Source organism: Chaetodon trifascialis, chromosome 6 (genome assembly GCF_039877785.1).
Source record: "Chaetodon trifascialis isolate fChaTrf1 chromosome 6, fChaTrf1.hap1, whole genome shotgun sequence".
Lineage (NCBI taxonomy): Eukaryota > Metazoa > Chordata > Actinopteri > Chaetodontiformes > Chaetodontidae > Chaetodon > Chaetodon trifascialis.
This window is the reverse complement of record NC_092061.1, coordinates 27,435,842-27,459,084: the sequence shown is the minus strand read 5'-3', so window position 1 is coordinate 27,459,084 and position 23,243 is coordinate 27,435,842. Positions and strand designations below refer to the sequence as shown.

Sequence of the window (23,243 nt, the reverse complement as noted above, 5' to 3'; positions counted from 1 at the left end):
ACCATGCTACCAGTGCTGTGAGGGTGTAATGTTGAATAAACCACAAGTATCAAATAGATTAAAACTAACTGAAATATCATCCTGATCATAGTGCTCTATGAAAAGTTTAAAAGATTTATAAAGCATGACTGTGTGAAAGAAATCGCACCATAATGTATCTAACACCTGTCGAGATATGTCACTCTCAACTACAAATGTCAACATGATCTTGGTAAAAGTCAGTTAATCCCCAGAGTCCATGGGATTCAGTGGTAGGGGACAGTGGATGTCTGTCCAACATTTCATAGCAATCCATCCAATAACTATTCAGATATTTCCGTCTGTACCAAACTGATGGACTGACCAACAGATAAGAGAATAAGAATAAGAAGAATGTCATTCTTCTTTTTATTATTACTGTTCAGGACCAGGTCAGGCTGTAGCAATGTATGCCCTGAGCAGCCTTTATTGTTTTGAAATTGTGTGTTTTATTTGCAAGAGGAAGAATTCTTATTTCCTCTCTCAGAATTAACCCACAGCGGTCTTGCTTTAATAAAAATAACTAGATAAGGGCTTAAATGACGTGTTGAGGTGGACTTTTTTTACAGTGTAGCAGCTCTTGGGGGGAGGAGCGAGTGTTTGGAGAGGAAACATCAGGTGGCTGCTTGGACCAGTAGGCCTGGACACTTTTGATTTATCTGTGCATTTCAGAATTATGTGGCCGACCTCTTCACCTGACTACCATTTGTGTCACCCCCAAGTTCTGTTCAGGCCATCACCCCCACCACCCAAACCATACCAACCACAGAGCATACCGCCTCCAAGCTGCAGTGTCATCGACAGTTCGGTATACACACACATACACACTTGGTCAAGAATAAGTACTAGTAATGCTATTACTGGTCACACAGACAGACAGGCTTTGATTAACCTCTGATTAGATCTCTGAAGCGGTCTTTAAATACTCAAGGCTCATTTTATATTGTGCTGTGCTGTGTTGGCTTATGTGCTCAAAAATTGTTTAATTACATGACAAACAAGATCATGGTCAGGGTGTATTAAGCTGTGTGCACAACTATATGCCTGCAGACATCTACAGCTCCGGTAAAGTCTAGATTACCTTTATGTTAAATTATAAAAGTGAATGCTGTCAACATGTCTCAGCAAAAAGGTCACCAAAACAGATTTACTATAAGTGATGATGCAACACCTTTCAATTACAGTTTCTGTATAATTTCTCAGTTTCAGTATATTATCTGAATGAATTGTCAGTGTGTGTTCTTCCAGCATTTGAAATAAACTAACAGCTGTGACATTCCGTAATATGTGTGAAAGAATACTCTAATCTGTAAGGAAAATGAGAAAGCAATCTGACTTTCAGAAATGTGAGTATAGCACCTTCTAGTGGATGTACACGGTTAAGGCAACAAGGTCTCAGAGCTTAAATGCCTCCTAAAAAATGATAAACGTCCACCAATACCAATACTTTTTGTAGGATTTTTTTATTATTATTTTATTTTGGCAAATATTTTATTATAACTCATTTGCATTTGAATCAATCATTCAGTCCATAAGGTGTCATAAAGCAACAAATGCCTCTCAAAACTCCCCAAGCCCAAGCTTAAGTTGCCTGTCCTGTTTGACCAAAGCTGCCAAAATGAAAAGACATTCATTTTCCTAGTGACATAAGACAAACGAAAGCTGCATACAATCAGTGTCTGGCACCCTTGAGTCAAAGAAATGACCAGAAAATAATTGACAAAGTAGCTGTTAATTAATTATTGCTGATCGACCAACAGATCAATCGGACGATCATCCCGGCCCTGTACAGCATATGTATACGTACAGTACATTCATGCACACACACACATATATATATGTGCATAAACATACATTTACTTGTCCTTACACATACCAATATACAGACTCTATCATTATCATCATTTAGGCTTCATCAACGGATACCTCCTCAGGTTATGGTTGAATAGAAAAACAAAAAGGGAAGTGGAGTTCTGATGAAGCATTAACTCTGAGACTAGAAACTGAAAGGTTTTTGAGTTCCAGCTCAACTACTTTATTATTCTGTCTGCATTGTTGTGGGGGTTTTCAACCTATTTATGTCTTTCACCACTTCATAGTAAAAGAGAGTCATTAAATGACCCTGAGTCAGCTTGCTTATGTGTTGCCCTGCTGACCTCTGTCTTGACACTGAGGGGCTGAATTAAAAAAAAAAAACTCAAATGGAAAGTCAGTTGTGTTCTAGAAATGGCAGCTGGAGGAAGGAAACTCAGACATTTCAAAATTTCTATTTTTATTCTTCTAGTGCAGTAAAAAGCAGTGACTGGAAAATTGATGGAGGATATGATACATCAGGTTTACCGTTTTTAATTTGAGAAAACACAGGACATTTCTAAAGCACAAAGAGCATTTAAGAAGGATCAGATCAAGTCAGATGAAACCACATCACTCAACTTGATGTCCACGGCAGCTTTCTGAGTTATAAAAGTGGTTTACCAGTTTGAAGAAGAAATCAATATAGTGAGGATACATATGATTATGATTGTGAATTTTAGCATCAAAACATGGAGGTGGACTCTGTGAAGACACCATCTGAGGAAAAGCCTCCCACAATTCGCAGAGCATCCATCAACTTAAAAAGTGACATGTCTGCTCATTGACTGCTTCTTTTTCACTCTTGGGATTTTCTGGCTTTTGATGATGATGATATTTTCACCAAAGTTTGATGGGATATCTTTTTGTTTTCAATCTAGATATCCCCATACTCAAGCTGTTTTTATTATAGAATGTAATTTTTCCAATGACACTTGTATTTTATGTTTTTTGAAAAATAGCCTTTTTGAAATAATCACTATGCATTTAAAAAGAAACCCTGAACATAAGAAGAATTAAATTACATTTCATAATAAGTAAGTTGAATAAATCATTGTTTAAAATTATATATTTTCCCAAATTCACTGACGTGTTTAATATTAAACACTTGGGGGGCTTCATACCATACAGCCAGGAAACACTTTCTTCTTGAACACAAGCCTATCCATCAACCTCTGTGGAGTGAACTAGTAGAAATAAGTAGGTTAATGATATTCCACTTGACCACTCAGATTGTTTTCGGACATGCTTGTCATGAACTAAAGGACACCTGAGGATGACTGCAGTGCTGGAACTCTAGCAGGCGATCGGGACTTCTTGCCATGCGTTCCTAATGCCTGCAGGGCTCTGCACAAAGTCACAGCTCACCTATGAGCCTAGATGTGCCGTAAATCTCATTATCCATTTCTGAGGGAAGTCACTCGTCTGCTGACTGACTTGGGTTTCCCATGAATGAAGCTGCTGATGTGCGTGCGCGTGGGTACAAGCAGAGGTGAGAGGAAGCGGGACCTTACCATGTAAACGATGCGCCAAAAGCTCAGACCAAACCCCCAGCCGCCAACTATTTAATGCACGCCCTTTCTGTTAGTGGGCTTCTTTACAGACAAATAAGTGCTCACGCGCTCCTGCAGAGCCGTCCGCAGCATCCGCGCGCACACAGCCAGTATCAGAATGGGTCTCCGCTACTCCCAAACCATCCCTACGGTTATGTTGCTGATAGTGGCAATCGTCGGGATTCTGCTGGTGGTCCTTCCGACTAATGAGATTGAGATGCCTCCTGAAAACATGGTAAAGAAAAGACTTATTCTGTACATCGTGTCTAACTGCTAACTGGCGCATGCAAAAGCTTTCTGGATAACTCTGCGAGCAGATGCGGCCAGTATTAACAGCCTTGTAGTAGTAGTATTGATGCTCCTGTGTGTGTGTGTGTGTGTGTGTGTGTGTGCGTGTGTGTGTGTGTGTGTGTGTGTGGATATATTTGGTCAAAGGCTACAGGTTTCAAGTTGTAATAGTTATTTCCATGTTTCTTTGCTTGAATGGTGGTCCCTGTGACTGCTTTGGGAGGGTCTTTTTTCTCTCGTCCTGTGTTCATATTTTATTTGTTTTCAGCCTTTGCAATAATAGTTACATAAAGAGGTCATAAAGACACCTCTTTGGCTTCTTGCTCCACGCTTCACAGAGATGCCTTTGCCATGCAGAGGGCAGCAGCTCTGTCTCTGGCGGGGGTTCCTCGCGCCTTCGTAGTCGAATGAATCCAGCGCGTGCTATCGTCGCTGTTTCTAGTTCAGCCTGTAACCTTTGCCGCATGTCATGCCACCCCACTTCCCGTCGACCTCTTTATCTCACTCTGACCAATAAAGATGAAAAAATGTGCAAAAATATCTTTAAAACAAGAAGTTCTATTAAGACAGTTGTTTATTAGTAACCTGCACAATTTTAAAAATGCCTTCCAATTTCTGTTAAACTGTTCAACTGTTAAATTGTATTTTAATTTTATTTATTTATGTTGCAGGGAAGTTGAAAGCTCAAAGAAATATTTCATCTACCTCCATTACATCCTGGGGGGGGGGGGACTGACTAGTTAAATGGAATCCCTTACATCTTAAATGTCACTACTCACAAATAGGCAATATTAAAATATAGTGAACTGACAAATAGCTTGCAAGCCCAGACCAAATATTTAAATTCAAGCTTTTCAGTTGTTACTGCTGCTTAACAACGATCAATCAAAGAGTTGAGTCATCATAAGCAGTGATGGTCACAGTCTGAGCTTCATTTCTCCGGACCTGAACGTGCTGAGCCATAAGCCTGTGTGTCAGCAAATACTTAAAATGAAACCTGTAGCCTTTACCACATCACCTAACATGCAGTAGATGTTGGCTTCAGCGGTTAAGAAGAGTTTAGCGAAAGGAAGTGACACAGAACACCCCTGCCTACACAGACAATGAGGAGAATGAAACAGACAGAAACAGAGTGAGATAAAAGAAGCAGTTTGTCGGCTTTATTTCTGAGAACACATTCATGTGAAAGGGTACATACATGATCACCTCCTGCCATATTTTGCCTTTGCCTGTACAACAATACTTGAATAGAACGTGATGCTTTGAAGTTATCTTTGTAAAAGAGCACACAAAGGGCGACAAAGTCAACATGGCTGAATGAATTAAGACACCACAATACATAGCAACACTGCCCCTGCAGCTCAGTGAGCCTGTGTTACCAGAGGTGCACTGAGGCATTTCATACTTTATATTTGCTCAGTGTGATACATGAGCATTGCAATATATCAGGATAGCTTGTTTGTTCACCTTCTGTGTTTCTGACATTTAATGCTCTGTCTGTTTCAGTATGGAATCGTTCTGGATGCAGGCTCATCCCACACCTCCATGTACATCTACAAATGGCCAGCTGACAAGCAAAATGGCACTGGGATCGTTACCCAGCACAGCGAGTGCCATGCAAGCGGTGAGCTCTGGCCATGCGGATAGTTTTGAGATATCCATTTCTGAAACATATTCTTTATCACAGTATGATGCAGCTTAATTTGTGGTGTTCACTGCATTTACAAATCCAGTTTTTAAAAATTCCATTTAAGTCCATTATTATCCACAAAGTATGTTTTCAAAACCAGGTTATATAAAAAAAGATAATCTGCATGGCTTGATACTACCAGTGGTAAGTAAAAAAATATGTTTTCGTTTTGTTTTTTTGTAATTTACCCTTTAACCACAGACTGTTCTTGTGGCAAAAGCACTCTCACTTTCACTTCCACAGTGATATCCTATAGGAACTTATCCAGTGACTTTATGCAGAAGCATTGTCAAAACATTATGTCTTGTGCAAGACCTTTGTTCCTAAGCGGTTTACTTCCTCACCAGACTGTTCAAGCCATCTTAGTCATTGGCAGTTATTCCTCTTCTTGCCTTGGTTTGTTTTCAGAGTTCCTTAGACACATAAACCAGAGCCATTATCACAGGGGTCATCCTTCCTTTCAGACAAGGAAGTCCAGTTTCTTCAGAAGGTCAGAATGAGTTCTTTGTAAGCAGAACTATTTTCCCTTTCTGTCTAGGTGGAGGCATATCCAGCTATGCAGGTGTTCGTGGGGGTGCAGCGAGAAGTCTTGAGGTCTGTCTGGACCAAGCCGTGAAGGATATCCCAAAATTCAGGCACCACCAAACTCCACTCTCTCTGGGAGCTACTGCAGGCATGAGGCTCCTGAAGTCAGTAGAAATTAAGACAGGATATCACAATAATATTAGTACAACTGTTCTCATCGATTATGCATGAGGACATTAATATGGATCTTTGAAGGGCTTAATATAGTTTTATTCTTTACTCTCTTTAATAGCATGGTCAATGCTACAGAGTCCCAGCAGGTACTGAAGGAAGTAGAAAACAAACTGCGGTCTTACCCATTCCTCGTCAAAGAGGCAACTATCCTGAGTGGACAGGAGGAGGGGGTGTATGGCTGGGTCACAGTCAACTACTTACTTGAGAACTTTGTTAAGGTGAGCTCTGACTTTTCTGTATAAAAACACTCTCCATTCATTACGTAAGAAGTCACAGAGGAAAGAATCAATTGTAATTTTCAGATTTTAGCAACAGCAAGTGGTAATATCAAAATAGAATTAAGATGCACAAACATCAATAATGAGACATGAGCAAGGCACAGTAACAAGGATGTGCAGATCCAGGTAGCAAAGCTTAGAAAAGTTTCAATTTTCAGGAGCGTTGGTGCACATCAGTGCTGGGAAATAGGACAAAGACATCAGTTACAGTTAGTCACATGACTGTAAAACAATGCACATACAGGGGCTGAGTAATATAGGAGTAATATAGTCAATAAAGGCTTACAGGAATGGGACAGTTTACACAATTATGATGCTAGATGAAACATCAGGAGATGTTATTAGCGTCCATTCTCTGGGAACTATGAATTCAAGGATCACCAACATCAGTAGGTTCTGGGAACTTTCAATATGTATATAAAATTTCACAGCAGTCAAATCAAATAAAGCTGTTTCTGTCTGAAGCAAAGTCATTTAGCAACCAACAGGCTATGGCCGACTGAAAGTGCTATAGATTCATGTTAACTGCATGGCTAAAATATTCCACACAATGCTTTGTAAGTGCTGAAGTGTCTGTGTCTGGATGTTTTCATCTGAGTAAGCTCAGTTCAGTGTCGGAATATTTCTATTGTACTATACACCAATTCAAATTTTGCTGTCTGACATGTCTTTTCTTGCCACTCAGTATGGCTTTGCCGAGCGTTGGCTGAATCCAGGCAGAGATACAATTGGAGCATTGGACTTAGGCGGAGCTTCCACTCAGATCACTTTTGAGACCTCGGAAAATGTGGATGACAAGAATAATGTGATGGAGCTGAAGCTTTATGGACAAACCTACAAACTATACACCCAGAGCTTCCTGTGCTATGGCCAAGACCAGTTCTTGAGGAAGCTGCTGGCTCATCTTATCACGGTACTGTCACATAGAGGAAGAAGTTTGTGATTTCTGCCTTAAGACTTCTCTTTCTTCTTGACCACAAGAGAGGCCAGAGGTCAGCTAAATAACTTTACTCCTGGACCTCAATCACTGTCTCGCTGCTGTACAATTGCCAACAAGGATTGTTGAACTAGTGCCCTGAGAGAAGGGTGCACTCCATCGACTACAGCAACCTGCTGCTACACACTTGCTTAAATATATCAACATTTTGAGAAATAGGCTTGGTCTCCTTCATGCCTAGAGTTTGTTGACAGGACCAATACCAGTCAAATGTCTGCTCTTTGAATATGATGCTGGAGCAGATTTTGCTGTTGTTGGACAGAGCCAGAATAGCTGTTTCCCCCCATTGTCAGTTTTTATGCTAAGCTAAGCTAACTGGCTGCTAGCAGCTTCATAGCAGACACATAAGCGAGTGTTAGCAATCCTCTCATCTAACTCTAGGCAAGTACGCAAATAAGTGTATTTCCCAAAATGTTAGAAACTGAGAACTAATCTCTCTTGGGCTTCTTAAGTGCTTCAAAGTGCACTTCATCATTTGGAATTGACCGTGTTGATTATTGTCAAAAAATTGTGGATGAAGTTGGCAACCTAAATGTGCTTTTAATTGATGTATGATTGGAAATATTAAGTATAATTATTACCAAGCACTGGTGCTGGTAAATTGTGAGCATTTTCTACAGTATTCTACAGTTTTTTTGTTTTGTTTTTTTGGGGGTGGAAAAAGGTGTGTCATATGCTGCACTTTGCTTACACATGTACCAAAAGAGTACTATAACACTTTTCCTTTTTGTCTCTTTCAGACTCAAGGTGTCAAGACTCAAGTGTCCCATCCATGTTATCCTAAACAGTTCAACATATCTATAAAGCTAGGGCAGGATGTCTTTGATTCTCCCTGTACTAAGAGCTATAGGCCAGCCCAGTTCAACCCCCAGATGTCTGTGTCAGTAGTGGGCACAGGAGATTACCAGAGCTGCCTGGACAACGTAAAAAAGATGTTCTCCTTTGACAACTGCTCCTACTCCAAGTGCTCTTTTGATGGAGTCTTCCAGCCCAGCGTGAGAGGAAGCTTCATGGTGAGGGAGCCTATGAGACAGAGACAGCAACAACCTATAGCTGAGGGGGCAAAAGTTACAGAAAAGGCCAGAATCATTTTTACTCACAGACCAAACATTTCATGTTCATGTTTGCTGCAGTCTTTGGCTTTCTGAATTTCTCATTTTTCATCACTTTTTGCTGGTCCACGTACTGTTAAATTTTAATGAATGTCCTATCATATGCAATATAAACTACAACTTAAAGTAATAATATGACAGTGGCAACATTGTCCAGGGATGAAACATCTGTCCGTCTGTCCATCCCATTTTTCTGAAAGCGACATCTCAGGAACACCTGGACAGAATTTCATTTGGACTCAAAAATGAACTGATTCTTTTTTGGAGATCAAAGGTTGAAGGTCAAGGTCACTGGGACCACACGCTACACATTTTTTATACATTAAATGAATTCATACACTGATTATAACAAAATTTCATAGTATAAAATGCTAAAGTGATGACATTTGGCATCCTAAAGGTCAAAGGTCACCTTCACTTTAACACCATAAAGTTCTGTAAAAACACTTTCACTTTTCAAAACTGCAACTTGACTGGTTGGTGGAGGCGTACAACCACAAAGTGCTAATTCTCGTTTCATTTTCAATCTGAAATTTGCAAAGTTTAAGATTATGTCCAAAGTAACTTTAACAAGCTCCTCCCCATGTAACTGTACAACCACAATCTCTTTACAGCCAGTGCTGTAGCGGTGGATACACCATGGCAATCATCCATCCATACCCCTCCATGAAACTTGTGTGCCATGGATTAACAAACAATGAAAGAGACTTATTTTCTCCAACATTATGATTTAAGACCGTGCTTTTGTCCAGGCTTGGTGCCGTTGCCTGCAGGAGGCACTGTTTTATGGGCTGCAACATGACAGCTAGCAGCAAGGCTCAAGGATGTCAGTCTGTCTGTCCTTGATTTTGGTCATGCCATGAAATTTGGCACGGACATTCATTGTTCCTTACTTCATGCCTCGAACCTCTAAGGTAAACCTCTTAACCTCTAAACTTGAAACGTCCATCAACGTTTACTCTACTGTATTGGTGACATCTCGGACATGAAGGAACCTGGGAGTGATCCTGGATGAGGAATTCTCATTCTCACCAAACATGGCAGCAGTAGCTCCTGTAGATTCCTCCTGTACAGCAGAGGGATCCAGTCTTTTCACTCTATGTCCTTCCTATCCAGAGCCCCTGCGTCTGCCATCAGACCTCTGCAGCTAATGCAGAATGCTGCTGCGTGTCTGGTGTTCAGCTTCCCAAAGTTCTTCCACACCATTTCTCTCCTTCAGTCAGGACATTGGCTGACGTTTGCAGCTCGCACACACTTCAAGACTCTGGTGGTGGTCTATAGGACAGTGAAGGGAACTGCTCCATCATACATCCAAACCATAGGTCGAATCCTACATTTGGGCACTCACGCAGAGCCCTCTATCATGCTTTTAGCTTTTAATTTGAGAGAGTTGCACTTTTTCACATCTAACTGTTGTACCTTTTGAGTCTGAATGCATTAATTATGCTGCAAGCCACTTTGAAGAAAAGCATCTGCCAAATGGATACAATATGATGAAAAAAAAAAAAGAGGTCAAGCAGATGTTTCTGTTACAGACAGTAGTTTATATCCCACCCAGGATTTGCTGTCAGTTGTTTTGTTATGATTGATAATTCAAGTGAATTTCAACCTAAGCATTAAGGAAGTGCTCAGCTTTCAGGTTCGACAGTATGTTTCCAAGCTATTTGTCTTACTCATCTCTCTGTGTCTCCTCCTCTCCACAGGCATTCTCTGCCTTCTTCTTCACTCACAGCTACCTCACCCACCTCACCAACATCCCCATCAAGTCCCCCAGTCAGCTGAAGGAGGCAGTCCAAGTCGTCTGCAACATGACCATGTCTGAGGTACTCTCGACCACACAGCTCTCCAAGTCTGACCCCTAATAACTAAGGAGTTTTTTGCTATTAAATGTTTGACATTGTTACACTGATGATAGACTGAAGGATTAAAATTTGAATTGCAAACTGAAAATCTCTTCCCACTGTATTTTCACTCACAGATGACTGAAAAGACAAATCAGTCAGAGAGATACATGAAGAATGTCTGCGCCGTCTCCAATTTCATCCAGGTCCTCTTAATAGAAGGCTACAGTTTCGATGAGCGTTCCCTTCCTGCCATCTCTTTTCAAAAAAAGGTCAGGAGTGAAGGAAATAAACACTCCTGTTGACCATTTGCTTGGATTTCAGTCTGTGTGTTCAAACTATTGACACCTAACTGGAGCACCGTCTGCTACCCTGAAATCAGGAAGCTCGTCCGTGTTGTGTTGGTTTCAGTGGGTCCCCTCTTGTTTTACAGGCTGGAGGAGCATCTGTTGGCTGGGCCTTGGGTTACATGCTGAATCAGAGTAGTATGGTACCAGCAGAGAGGCTTGGACTGATGAAGGCTCTGCCCTCAGGACCTTGGACTGGCATTATCTTCCTCTTCATCACCATCCTCCTCATTGCACTGGGATACCTACTGATGCTGTACAGAAACACAAGAGCTAAAGAGGGCCTGGTGTAAGAGCAAAGGTGACACACCTCCAAGTCCAATTCACATTCCTCTTCGAGCGTGCACATCCCAATCTAAAGCGCTTAATCTCTTCTCAAAAGAAAAAAAAATTGAAAGAGAATTTTAGATTTTTTTTTTTGTTTCACTTTATTGTCTGTGCATGTTAGTGAATTCAATAAAACAAAGCAGCTAAATATGTCCTGCACAGTTTTTCTTTGCAAATCCACAGACTTCCTGCTTACACATGAAGGCTCACATCAGTGTGTGTAAAAGTGTGAATAAACCATGTTCTTTGGATATGTGTCACATTCATTATGTAACATTACACCCGCTGAAGACGACCACATTAGCGCATCACTGCCTCTGTTCTCCCCTTGTTATGACAGAAACAACCCTCATGTGCTTGAAATGATACGAAGAACCAAATTCACATAATTTACATTTTTGAGACCTCAGCTGTGCTCATTTTTCTCAAACAGATGTTTTAGCCACACCTTATTCATTTTAACCAGCTAACTGAATCTGTCACATTTAAGTCATCTGGTATAAGCAGGACTTCGTAGGTGGTGATTCATGTTTGTGGGTTTTCAATTTTACTGTGTTCACTGCGTCTGGCCAAGACAATTGATTTTAGAGATTCTGTTGTCATTACACACATCGCTTGTTAGATGGTGAATCAGTGACGGGTGATCAGATCAGCAGCATTAATGTGGATGACTACAGTAAACTGGAAGCAGAACTGCAGATAGCTAATTACTTCATGTATTGTTCTGTTGAAGAGCTGACATGTCAAACCATGGGAGGCTGATTTTGATGACCTGGTAAGCCAGTTAGCTACAAAGGATCCAAAAAGTAACAAGTTATGTATTTGTCAGAAACAGAAGAAAAAAACAAAACAAAATAAATCTGAACTTCCAGAAGAGAGAATTTATTGCAGTCCCAGTCCCAAGACTGGACAGCCTTGGGTGGGACCAGCTCTAGGGAGAGAAGACTCATTACTGAAAACAACCAAGACACATGGAATTGTATTTACTCTTTCTTGTGCTCAAAACAGTGTGCTGTTTGTGCAGCTGCTTGTGCGTAACAAAAAATCTGAAGTCACATTTTTAACAGTTGCTAGATGGAATACAGTCATGGATTTAAGACGCACAGCACAAATCCTCATGTTTCTGGGAAGGAAACCCTAAGTACCAAATGTGACCATTTTATGTAGGTGTATAAGAGCTTTTGGGCATGTGAAGTTGGCAGTCTGTCAAATGACTGTAATTACAACACGATTCACTTGATACATCTGAATATATTCACATATTTAAGGTGAGAGTTTGCACTTGAAGTCATGATTTCATTTCAGATTCTGTACTGGACCTACTGTAGGTGTGTCTCCAGCAGTGACAGTGACAGGCTGGACGTGGCTCACAGACCCATGTCCTCTGGGTCTGTGACATGGTCTGCTTCTGTCAGCGGAACGCCCAAAACATTCCAGTACCTGCAGCATTACTGGTGGTGTGGAGTTTTTGCTCAGTGATTCTGTGTGTGTGTGTGTGTGTGTGTGTGTGTGTGTGTGTGTGTGTGTGTGTGTGTGTGTGTGCGTGCGTGCGTGTGCGCGCGCGTGCGTGCATGTGTGAATGTTTGGAGCAGTGATCATGCAGTGAAGTTTAAGTTTACTGAGTAATCACAGTCAGCTGTCCACATCTTTTCTTCCTGCTTTTGTGGTGGAAGAATATAAAGATGATTCTGAACACTTGTGTGTCTTTACTTCAGTAAAAGTACAGAGGTATTAGCAGAGAAAGAGAGACATATGTATGTAATTGTTTTTATTCTGGTGGGTGTATTGTATTTTATATTATATTATATTAAGTATCATAAGTTGTAAATGGGGGCTGCACGGTGGAGCAGCAGGTAGTGCGCGTGCCTCACAGCAAGAAGGTTGCCGGTTCGATCCCCGGGTCAGACGGGGCCCCTCTGTGTGAAGCTTGCATGTTCTTCCCGTGCATGCGTGGGTTCTCTCCGGGTACTCCGGCTTCCTCCCACAGACCAAAAACATGCTCATTAGGTTAATTGATGACTCTAAATTGTCCGTACGTGTGAGTGTGAATGTTTGTTTGTCCTTCCTTACATGTGGCCCTGCAATCGGCTGGCAACCCTGCCTCTCGCCCATTGTAGCTGGGATAGGCTCCAGCCCCCCGCAACCCCGAAAGGGATAGGTGGTATAGATAATGGATGGATGGAAGTTGTAAATGTAGTGCAGTAAAAAGTACGATATTTGTCTCTGAAATGTAGGAGAACGGAAAGTGGTGATAGTGGAAAAACTCAAATGAAGTACAAGTACCTCGAACTGTATTCAATCAGAACTCTCTCTCTCTCTCTTCAGAAAAAAAAAATGCTCAATTGAACACAAGTTAAGTCAACGACACGTGGCAGTCAGACCCACATTATCCATGAAAGTAGCTGCAGACACGCAGCCGCAGCTGCTGCCTAACCACTGAACAGGTCGACGGCACTGATTGGTTTGGAGCTTTGGCGCCACACGTACCACGTGACCGCGTGGCGGCAAGATTAAAGAGTGACGCAGCTCTTTCAATGGCGCTGATTTTTTCTATAATGTATTCACTGACAAAATGGTCAGGGCAGCGTCCAACGCGATGACTACGATCTCCGTGTGCAAAGTCATTTGAAGCCAACAAACAACGATTAAAAATGTCTCTGGAACCTTGTTTTGGTCATTTGCATTTATAAACACGTTCATGATTTTCATTCACAAACACAAATACTCTTAATGGGTGACATATTTAAGCCAATACAGGAAGTCCAGCGGTGAACGACTGACCACTTAAACAAAGCGTACGTCCTCTTTCCGTAGAGCGCGAGTGAGGCAGGGAACTCTTCCGTTGCGAGTGTTTCAGCCGGACTACATACAAAGTTGCAACACAGGAAGTTTGCTTTGACAGCGTAGAACGTAATGTGTTGATATACTTTAGAGCCAGCGAGTCTCTCCTCGGTTACAAATTCCTACGTTAGCAGAGTTTATTCACACATAAAGCTTGACTTTGATGAGCAAACAGACGCGACGATGTTCGCGGGGCTGCCTGAGCTCGGGATATCCAACGGCGAGGATCTCAAAGAAACTCTCACCAACTGCACAGAGCCGCTGAAAGCCATTGATCAGTTTCAGGTAACGCCATGTTACTAATTGTTCTCCGGACCGCATGTTACTGTTAATTATACATGTGCATTGTTAAAAAAAAAATGCTTGTGCATTGAGTATGAGCTTGCGCATCTGCGACTGATCCAAACTGTGGACCTAAATATCATCCAGGTACAGTCTGCACCGGTTCAGCTCGCTGCCTCCCTCTGTTTGTCATCTGTTAGCTAATTTTAACACTTGCAATGAAAGGACAAATGAAAATGTGGATGCAATGTGCAACAGCTGTTTGCACTAAAAGTGGTAACTTCAAATATTGTGACTTTAAGAGCTAATATCCTGCGCTTTATAAATATCGTTAAGTTATTGTAATACTAAGTTATCGACTAGTAAAATATGGCAACGATGGCCACTTAAGTACTACTAGAATGATTCATTTTCCTAAATCACATATCTTTGGATATGTTAATGATAAAATATTAGTGGTATACTTTTGTATTTCATTCATTTGATTCTTGGCTTTCTGTCAGTGAAGCCTTTGGCACAATGATCTGAAATGGACAGTTGTAGAAATGCAGCTCCTCTGCACGTCTTATCAGCACTGTGCTTGTTAATTCAATTCAATTCAACTCAATTCAATATTCCTTTATTCGTCCCGCGAGGGGAAATTCCAATTCACAGCAGCACCAATGAAGTGGATAGAATAGTACAACAAGTGCATGCAAGTTAAGCACAACAAGTATATACACAAGGGTGAGATAGAAAGAAAATGTCATCCTAAAAAATTGTAAATAGTATTTACAGACTGTTATGTACCGGTAGTATTGCACAGGTTATTGCACAGATTATTATACATATTATTGTACTGATTACTTGGAGCAGTTTCTGTTGTACAGTCTTACGGCTGCAGGAAGGAATGACCTGCGATACCGCTCCTTCACACACTTTGGATGTAGCATCCTGTCACTGATGGAGCTCCTCAGTGCAGTGAGTGTGTGTTGGAGGGAGTGGGAGTCATTGACTGTCATGGAGGACAGCTTGGCTGTCATCCTCCTCTCCCCCACCTCCTCCACCTGTTCCAGAGGGCATCCCAGGACAGAGCTGGCCTTCCTGATGAGTTTGTCCAGCCTAATAGATGAACTGAAGGAGCAACATGTTAAGACATACAAGAATACAACCTGCAGACATTGCAGACACGCGAGGGATCATTTATTCATGTGGCTCTGAATCAACCAGCCACAGCTGGAACTAACCCTGATGATGTTCCATGACTGCAGATGGAGAATGGCATCCTGCTGCCGACCCTCCAGTCTGCTCTGCCGTTCCTCGACCTCCACGGAACGCCTCGGCTAGAGTTCCACCAGTCTGTCTTTGACGAGCTTCGAGACAAGCTGATGGAGCGAGTCGCCATCATTGCAGAGAGCAAGGAGGAGGACAGGTGTGTCAGGGCTTGTTTCTGACTCTGAGTAATATTTTCTGATGGAGCCACATGGGGTGCTATTGTGCTCTGTTTTTTCACTCTTACCGACAGATACGGGAAACTTGAAGAGCTGCTGGAGAAGAGTTTTCCTCTTGTCAAGATGCCGTCCATTCAGCCAGTCGTAATGCAGGTGCTGAAGCATCTACCCAAGGCAAGTGGCTTTAGAGCTGCTACTCTCCTGCTGAGAACTGAAAACACCTATATGACGAGAGTGTGGGCAATGATGATGTGTATTGTGGATGGGGATTTTTTAATGTATATCTAATCAGCTGCTGAACAAATTGAAGACTGAAGAGCACATTTCGTGGTCTGAATAATAATTCTGACATGCAGATATTTCCAATTGATCAGCACTGCAGTGGCTGTCCAAGTAGTGCAAACTATTATCTCTGGTGTTATTTGATTGTTTTATTGGGTTTTAGAGCTAACTTGATATTTATTAACTCACCCATAATTAAAACATACTTTTAAAAGTTCATTATTGTTGTATTTTTCAAACACGGATACGATGGGGCAGGACACATGCCCTGCAGCAGCTGACTGTGAGCAGGTCTCAGTGCCTCCAAGCTGCCTCCAACTTCTCACAGACTTAGGAGCTAATTTATGCATTAAAATGCTTTGTGAATTTGACTTTTAGACCAAAAATTATTTAGGAATATTACCATTAGGACACACACACCCCTAACAGAGTGCTGTTGGAGAATCATTGCACTGAAGCTGTTCTGGAGGCTCATGGTGGAACGGCACCTTACTGACACACTTAGACTGCTTTTACCTTTTGATTTGTTACCTATCTGTGTCTGTGTCATGAACTGTGGTGAAGAAATTGACCTGTTGAGGGCGCTAGGTGAAAATCATTCGGATGCACTTTGTGGGAACCGTGAATGTCTGTACCTAGCATCATTTGATAAAGAGGAGGTTGAACCCTCTTAAAACTCCCCTTAATCTTTGTCACGCGCTCCCTCCCTCAGGTGCCAGAGAAGAAACTGAAGTTGGTGATGGCTGACAAGGAGCTGTACAAGGTGTGTGCTGTGGAGGTGAAAAGGCAGATCTGGCAGGACAACCAGGCTCTGTTTGGGGATGAAGTGTCACCCCTCCTGAAGCAGTACATTGTGGAGAAGGAAGCAGCTCTGTTCAGCAGCGACCTCTCCATCCTGCACAACTTCTTCAGCCCTTCTCCCAAAACACGGCGGCAAGGCGAGGTGGGTCACAGTCCTCAGGTGTCTAAAGAGCACTAAGCGGTCTTTGAGATGTGAATCCAGGTGTGGGATTGTTGTTAAACCCTTCTGTTGCTGCAGGTGGTCCTGAAGCTGACCCAGATGATTGGAAAGAACGTGAAGCTGTATGACATGGTGCTGCAGTTTTTACGGACGCTCTTCCTGCGGACTCGAAATGTGCACTACTGCACGCTGAGAGCTGAGCTGCTGATGTCTCTTCACGACCTGGACATCAGTGAGATCTGCTCCGTTGACCCATGCCATAAGGCAAGCACAAACTGATGCAAATCAGTTTAGTGACTCTCATATCACTGAAGAGCCCCATACCCTGTGTTTCCTGTGTTCATGTCTCTTTTGTGTTTGTGCTGTGTGCTGTGACAGTTCACTTGGTGTTTAGACGCCTGTATCCGTGAGAAGTTTGTGGACGGCAAGCGAGCCAGAGAGCTGCAAGGTTTCCTGGATGGAGTGAAGAAAGGACAGGAGCAAGTCCTCGGGTAACCATGAGGGGACACGTTGAGTTTATGAACAGAGCCGTTCACCTGTAATGAATGGATGAATTCATCCTTGGAGTGTTTTTTTGTCCATTCCAGGGACCTGTCCATGATTCTGTGCGACCCGTTTGCTTGTAACACCCTGGTCCTGAGCATCATGAGGAACCTGCAAGAGCTGCTGAGTCAGGACGCTTTACCCAGGGTGAGCTACTGTTACGAGGACGCAGGCAGCAAGATCCACAGCCATGGTGATGGTGTCATGGTATTCTACTGAAGGACAGCTGGGGCAGTGAAAGCAAGCAGTGTAGCCAGCAGAGAAAAGGAAGAAGACGTCGAGCAGGAAAGCATGGATGGAAACAGTATAGTTAAAAAAAAAGTAAAACATTTGCAAAGTAGCTTTTAAAGTGTTTTTTTACTAGGAAGGAAATGTATTCAACATTGATTACTGGTTTTGAGTAAAACACCCTCAGCCAACACTCCAGAGCAGACACTGGATATTTCAGTGTTCTCGTCTTAACAGCGTGTGTGAACGTTAGACGCTGTTAAGTGCAGTCGTTTATGTTCTGTTCTCCATCTCTCTTGGTTAAATGGTATTCTAGGTCTAAAAACTGTTGTATAACACCAAGGCTGTGTGTGCCGTGAACATATGCAGTGGAATGTACTGTGTTACTGGATTGTTTGTTTTTCAAATGACAGTTCCCTCACACACTCACACACTCACTCACACACACACACACACACACACACACACACACACACACACACACACACACACACACACACACACACACACACACACACACACACACACACACACACACACACACACACTCACACACCATTGTGTCAACAGAATGTGAAGTAGTTGTGTCTGTGTGTGTGAACAGGACAGTCCAGACCTGATGCTGCTGCTGAGGATGCTGTCACTGGGTCAAGGGGCGTGGGACATGATTGACAGCCAGGTCTTTAAAGAGCCCCGTATGGTACGTTAAGTGTCACCATGGGAGGATCTTTGCATTAAGTTTGAAAGTCACTGCTAAAATCTGTGTGTAAATGGTTCAGAATGGAGTCATTTTCTCTCTCAGGATCTGGAGGTGGTGACCCGCTTCCTGCCTGCCATGATGTCAGTGGTTGTGGATGATCACACCTTCACTGTGGAGCAGAAGCTTCCCAGTGAGGAGAAGAGTTCGCTGACATACCCCACCACCCTGCCAGATGCCTTCAACAGGTACAGCGCTGCAGCGGACGAGCTGGGGGACACGATATAACGTGACCTGGCTGGAAGCTGCTCTGTGAATAGTAGTGTCAGAGATTCTGCTTGCTTCTAACAGATATATAATGTATGTATTTATTACAAGAGTTTACTCTGATGAGAGAACAACACCGTCCAGACTTTTCGGTCTCTTCAAACATTTTATAGACAACATAGTTAATTAAAAAAATAACCAGCAGCTTAACCCAGTCAAATTCCAGATCAAAGCTTCTGTTTTTTACTGCCTCCATTTATCCATCTCTCTTATTAGCTTAAAATACAAATGTATTGCACATTTTGCAGTTTTTTGATTTGAAATAAATCGTTGTCATTCAGGATTTATGATGAATTATATAACTATAGAATTGTGGTAAAATCCAGTTTGAAAATACATTTGTTTCTAATTCTTAAGATGCCAGATATGATCAGCTGATCAGTGAAATCTTTCAGAGAGGTTTTATGTGTAACTGGTGGCAACTGTGGGCTCACAACTGCATCAGAAGTAGATAAGAGATGGAAAATGAGAAACAAACCTTCACTCAGATCACTTTTATTCAAGTCACATTCAGCATTAATCTTATGATGGGGGTCAAGTTATTTCTAAAGCAAATCCTAACCAAGAATACAGTAAGGCTATTTGCAAAAGCAGGAGTCTTCACAGACTTCACGTTGTGTGCATACCTCCTGCATGTTGTATGAGACTGTCCTTCTGGAGACGGCACACAGAAAGTGAATTTTATGGCACTTTTTGCTCCTTCAGTCAAGGATGTTTTTCCTTGATGAGAATTGTGAAAAAAAAGTATGGTGATTGTGGCTGTCTGTTGCTCCCCCTCAGGTACCTACAGGAGAACAGAGTGGCCTGTGAAATGGGTCTCTACTACGTCCTCCACATTGCCAAACTGAGGAACAAGAATGCCTTACAGAGGTTACTGCCTGCCCTGGGTGAGTATGAGAAGTCCTGAAATCTCAGAGACCATATCATCTAAAGCCTGTCGGGTTGAAAATGTGTGTGAAGCGTCCACATTTTACAATTTCTAGTTTCTTTGCAGCATTGTAGTCCCCACAGGCTCATTGGTTTTGCTGATATTGAGCTTCAGATGATCGTCTTTGCCTCATGTGATGAAGCTCTCCATCAGTCCTCTGTGCTCCTCTGGAAAAGAGTCTCTCAGTGAAGACAGCGTGTTTCTCACTGGAATTGATTCTGTGGAGTCATACATGTCAAGTGTTAACTTCCATTTCACCAAAAAAAGACACTTAATACATTTTACTAAATTCCCTCAAAGCCTTCACTACATATATTATGTGAGTCTGCACAGACATGGATGTGAATGTAACTTCACTGTCAGAGGCGTACAGCCATGAGGTAGTAATTCTAGTATTCTTCATTTTATTTCCACGTTTCTTCCAGGTTCCTTGTTGAATTGCTCTTTGTTTTGTAATTGAAGACATGTGAAAGTAATGTCTGCTGTTCCCCACAGTGGAGACCTATAATGACATGGCCTTTGGCGACATCTTCCTGCACCTTCTGACCGGACACCTCACACTGCTCTCTGATGAGTTTGGAACGGAAGACTTTTGTTCAGTTGTCTTTGATGGCTTCCTTCTTACTTCTTTTTCCAGGTGGGTTGATTCTAGCAGATCCCAACTGCATGACCAGAGTCAGTATAGTCAGCTTTATGAAGTTCCACATCATTTTTTCATCTGAAAACACAGAGTGGACCAATATTCTTATTACACAGAGCTCAAACATCTCTGCTTTGTCTCTTGTATGGAAGGCTCATTAATATTTTGAGCTTGTGAAACAGTGTTCACAAATAAATTCACAGCTTGCATTTGTTTGTAACCTTTTGTGTGTGTGTGTGAAAAAAAATGTATGTGTGTATCTGAATGTGTGAATTTGTGAAAGAAAAGAAAGAAAAGTTTGTGCATGTGTAATAAAGTTTTGAACTGTAGGAATATTTTGTGCATGTGCGAAAGGTTTTGTGCACACATGTAAAATTTGCACATGTGCAAAATGTTTTTGTAGCTGTAGAAATATTTTGTAGATATGGAATTAAAACGTGCAGGAATGTTTTGAACAGTGAGATTTCACAAAGTCTGAGAGGCGGACACGCAAATGTCCTATCCGTGCATGTGACACTGAAGTGTACACGCTACGAGCACGAGCCCTGTTTTTATGCCTGAGCTGACAAGACAAACTAGCATGTTGCCCTGACTAGTCACTCAAAGGAAGCCAAACTGTCCAATCAGGGGGCAGAAGTTTCTGTCGGGTTCATTCTGGTCACATTTTTGTTCTGGACTATTTCACACACTCAGAATATTAATGCCCCTCATTTGTTCCCACACTCCTGATGTTTTTTCTGTCTGAATATCTTCCAGTAAAGAGAACGTCCACCGGCACACCCTCCGGATGTTGCTGCATCTCCACCACAAGGTGCTGCCATCGTACATGGAAACCTTGATGAAAACTCTTGAACCTCCAAAACAGGTTGGCTTCATTTCCGTGTTCAGCTTGTGCATTCAGAGTTGTGGTGATGGGTAGAGCCAGGAAGAGTCTCCCTGTGCTACAGTCTCACAGTGACACCTTAAAAACACATGTGCCTTTGTCACCCACTCAGGTGGCAGGTTAAGTAATAGTAGCTACAGTAGTAAGATTACCGGCATTGCTCAAGAAACTCTGCACGATCTGAACAACAAACAGCTGCATAAGAAAGCAGAATCTATCTTGTCTGATTGTTCACATCCTTTACATCATCAGTTGCAGTTTCTTCCATCTGGTTCACTGCTCAGACTTCCACTAGCCAAAACAAACAGATTTAAACATTCCTTTGTTCCTTCTGCCATCTCCCTACTCAACTCCAGGAGGAAAAGGTAGCTTGCCTGTAGTGTTATGATTTTATTTATTTATTTTGAAATTTATTCTACTTATTGTTTTAACTTCTCTCTCTCTCTCTCTCTATATATATATATATATATATATTATTGTTTTTATAGGATTATTTGCTAGTGTACATGTATTTTATGTTTGCTCCCTCTGCCGTACAACCAGTTGCCCCACTGGGGACAAATAAAGTGATTGATTGATTGATTGATTGATTGATTGATTGATTGATTGATTGATTGATTGATTGATTGATAGGTGAAGCTGTCCATTAACATCACAGCATCACATCCTTTAGCTGGGTAATGTTCTCGCTAATCAGTCCAATGATTCAAGTGCACTTATCATGGAAGACAGGATGGTACATGTGAACATACAAATGGGCAGGCTGATAGGACTGAAAAAGTTGTCTTGATATTAATCAGGATATTTTACAGTATTGATATTTTACGACAGGACACATATTTTCAAAATCAAATATCACTTAATGCAACTGACGTTTTCATTCATTTTCCATCCAAGAGAAAACACACCAGAACAACCAAAGGGATGACAGACTGTTTATATAGGATTCATCAATAAAGAATTTGAATGCTTCTTTTTTTTCCCCACAGTGGATAAAGCTACACTCAATCTGTGGTCAGGATGCTTAAAACACTGCAATATGCAACTCTTCTTCTTTAGAAGGGAAGTGTACCATTATTTCCTCCTCCTGCTGTCCTTTCTCTTTAGACGTCGCATACCTTGAAACAGCATCCATCCAGAATCTTAAATGCCAAACGCCAAATTACAGCATGCTTACAGGAAATGGGATGTGCCCCAAAGTTTAGCCAGATTCAGGCATTCACAGGCAGACTGACGCAGATGTAAATATAGATTATTTATCCAGTTAAAGATTTCAGTGCCGGTTTCATGTCACAGATCAGATGTACACATCAGACTTGCCGTCTTTTCTCTCGTGTATGTACTGACACTTTGCCTGCTGACCACAGAGCAGCGAGCCGGTGAAGGAGCTGTACACCCAGCTGACAGAGAAGCTGGAGGCCCAGAAGAAGAGCCCTCCACCACTTGAAGAAACTCCATCCCTGGATCTGGGGCTGCACCCAGTGACCGTCCCCACCACCGCCTCCACCCCAACCACGCCTATCTGAGACGGAGCAGACACAGAGAAAAGCAGACTGCTCTGTCAGTGACTGACTGTAAACACAGCCACCAGCTGGCTCGTGAATTCGGACTGAACTGGACATTTTCCATTCTTTTTTGTTGTATGATTTTTCATGGAGGTTTATTTTCTTTAGATGTTTGTCTCTGAGAGGGTCTTCCAGGTCTGACCGTGTAGTCCAGCAGCCAACTATTTTTCTTTGGGGTGGGGGGAGGGAGGGGAGCAGTACTTTTCTAAACTTTGTGCTCTTGCATTATTGTCCAAAAATACAGTATTTTCATATGTAACTGGGCTGTCATCGTGTTATATTTGAATTGTGTCAGTAGTGCAGCAAACCTGTAAATAAATGATTATGTAGAAATACAAAGTGGTGTTGTTCCAGACAAAGGGACGAGATGAGGTGCCACATCTCATCCAGCACTGCAACACCTCTGTACAGACCACTTGATGACAGCCACTTGACCTCATTTGGCAACTCCCTTGGCAGCCACACAGCACACACGAGGACAGCGTGAAAGAGGAAGAGCGAGTGTGTTTTACTTGGTTCAACATACTGAGGACAACTTCAACACTGGTGAGATCTGTTCACATTCTTTCTACATG

At 42.1% G+C, this 23,243-nt stretch overlaps 2 protein-coding genes across 2 annotated transcripts; both read left to right on the top strand.

The window, feature by feature from the left end:
* Positions 1–3,459: 3,459 nt before the first annotated feature.
* Positions 3,460–11,311, top strand: LOC139332692 (ectonucleoside triphosphate diphosphohydrolase 2-like). Its single transcript, XM_070964766.1, has 9 exons — positions 3,460–3,657; positions 5,217–5,334; positions 5,939–6,089; positions 6,218–6,377; positions 7,123–7,350; positions 8,175–8,447; positions 10,250–10,369; positions 10,525–10,659; positions 10,821–11,311. Exons 1-9 carry the CDS (start codon positions 3,541–3,543, stop codon positions 11,025–11,027), a joined length of 1,509 nt encoding a protein of 502 aa, XP_070820867.1. The 5' UTR covers positions 3,460–3,540; the 3' UTR covers positions 11,028–11,311.
* Positions 11,312–13,898: 2,587 nt separating this feature from the next.
* nelfb (negative elongation factor complex member B) lies at positions 13,899–22,998 on the top strand. Its single transcript, XM_070964614.1, has 13 exons — positions 13,899–14,187; positions 15,435–15,595; positions 15,689–15,788; positions 16,609–16,839; positions 16,936–17,121; positions 17,236–17,348; positions 17,445–17,547; positions 18,233–18,328; positions 18,431–18,573; positions 19,433–19,539; positions 20,076–20,217; positions 20,977–21,085; positions 22,471–22,998. The coding sequence occupies exons 1-13, from the start codon at positions 14,086–14,088 to the stop codon at positions 22,627–22,629; spliced, it is 1,752 nt and encodes a 583-aa protein (XP_070820715.1). The 5' UTR covers positions 13,899–14,085; the 3' UTR covers positions 22,630–22,998.
* Positions 22,999–23,243: the final 245 nt, after the last annotated feature.

Coding starts and splice junctions, on each gene's coding strand:
- LOC139332692 (XM_070964766.1), top strand. CDS start 3,541: ATGGGTCTCCGCTACTCCCAAACCATCCCTACGGTTATGTTGCTGATA. Junction 5,335..5,938: donor CAGCGAGTGCCATGCAAGCG/GTGAGCTCTGGC, acceptor CTTTCTGTCTAG/GTGGAGGCATATCCAGCTAT. Junction 6,378..7,122: donor TACTTGAGAACTTTGTTAAG/GTGAGCTCTGAC, acceptor CTTGCCACTCAG/TATGGCTTTGCCGAGCGTTG.
- nelfb (XM_070964614.1), top strand. CDS start 14,086: ATGTTCGCGGGGCTGCCTGAGCTCGGGATATCCAACGGCGAGGATCTC. Junction 15,789..16,608: donor TGCTGAAGCATCTACCCAAG/GCAAGTGGCTTT, acceptor TCCCTCCCTCAG/GTGCCAGAGAAGAAACTGAA. Junction 18,574..19,432: donor CTGCCAGATGCCTTCAACAG/GTACAGCGCTGC, acceptor GCTCCCCCTCAG/GTACCTACAGGAGAACAGAG.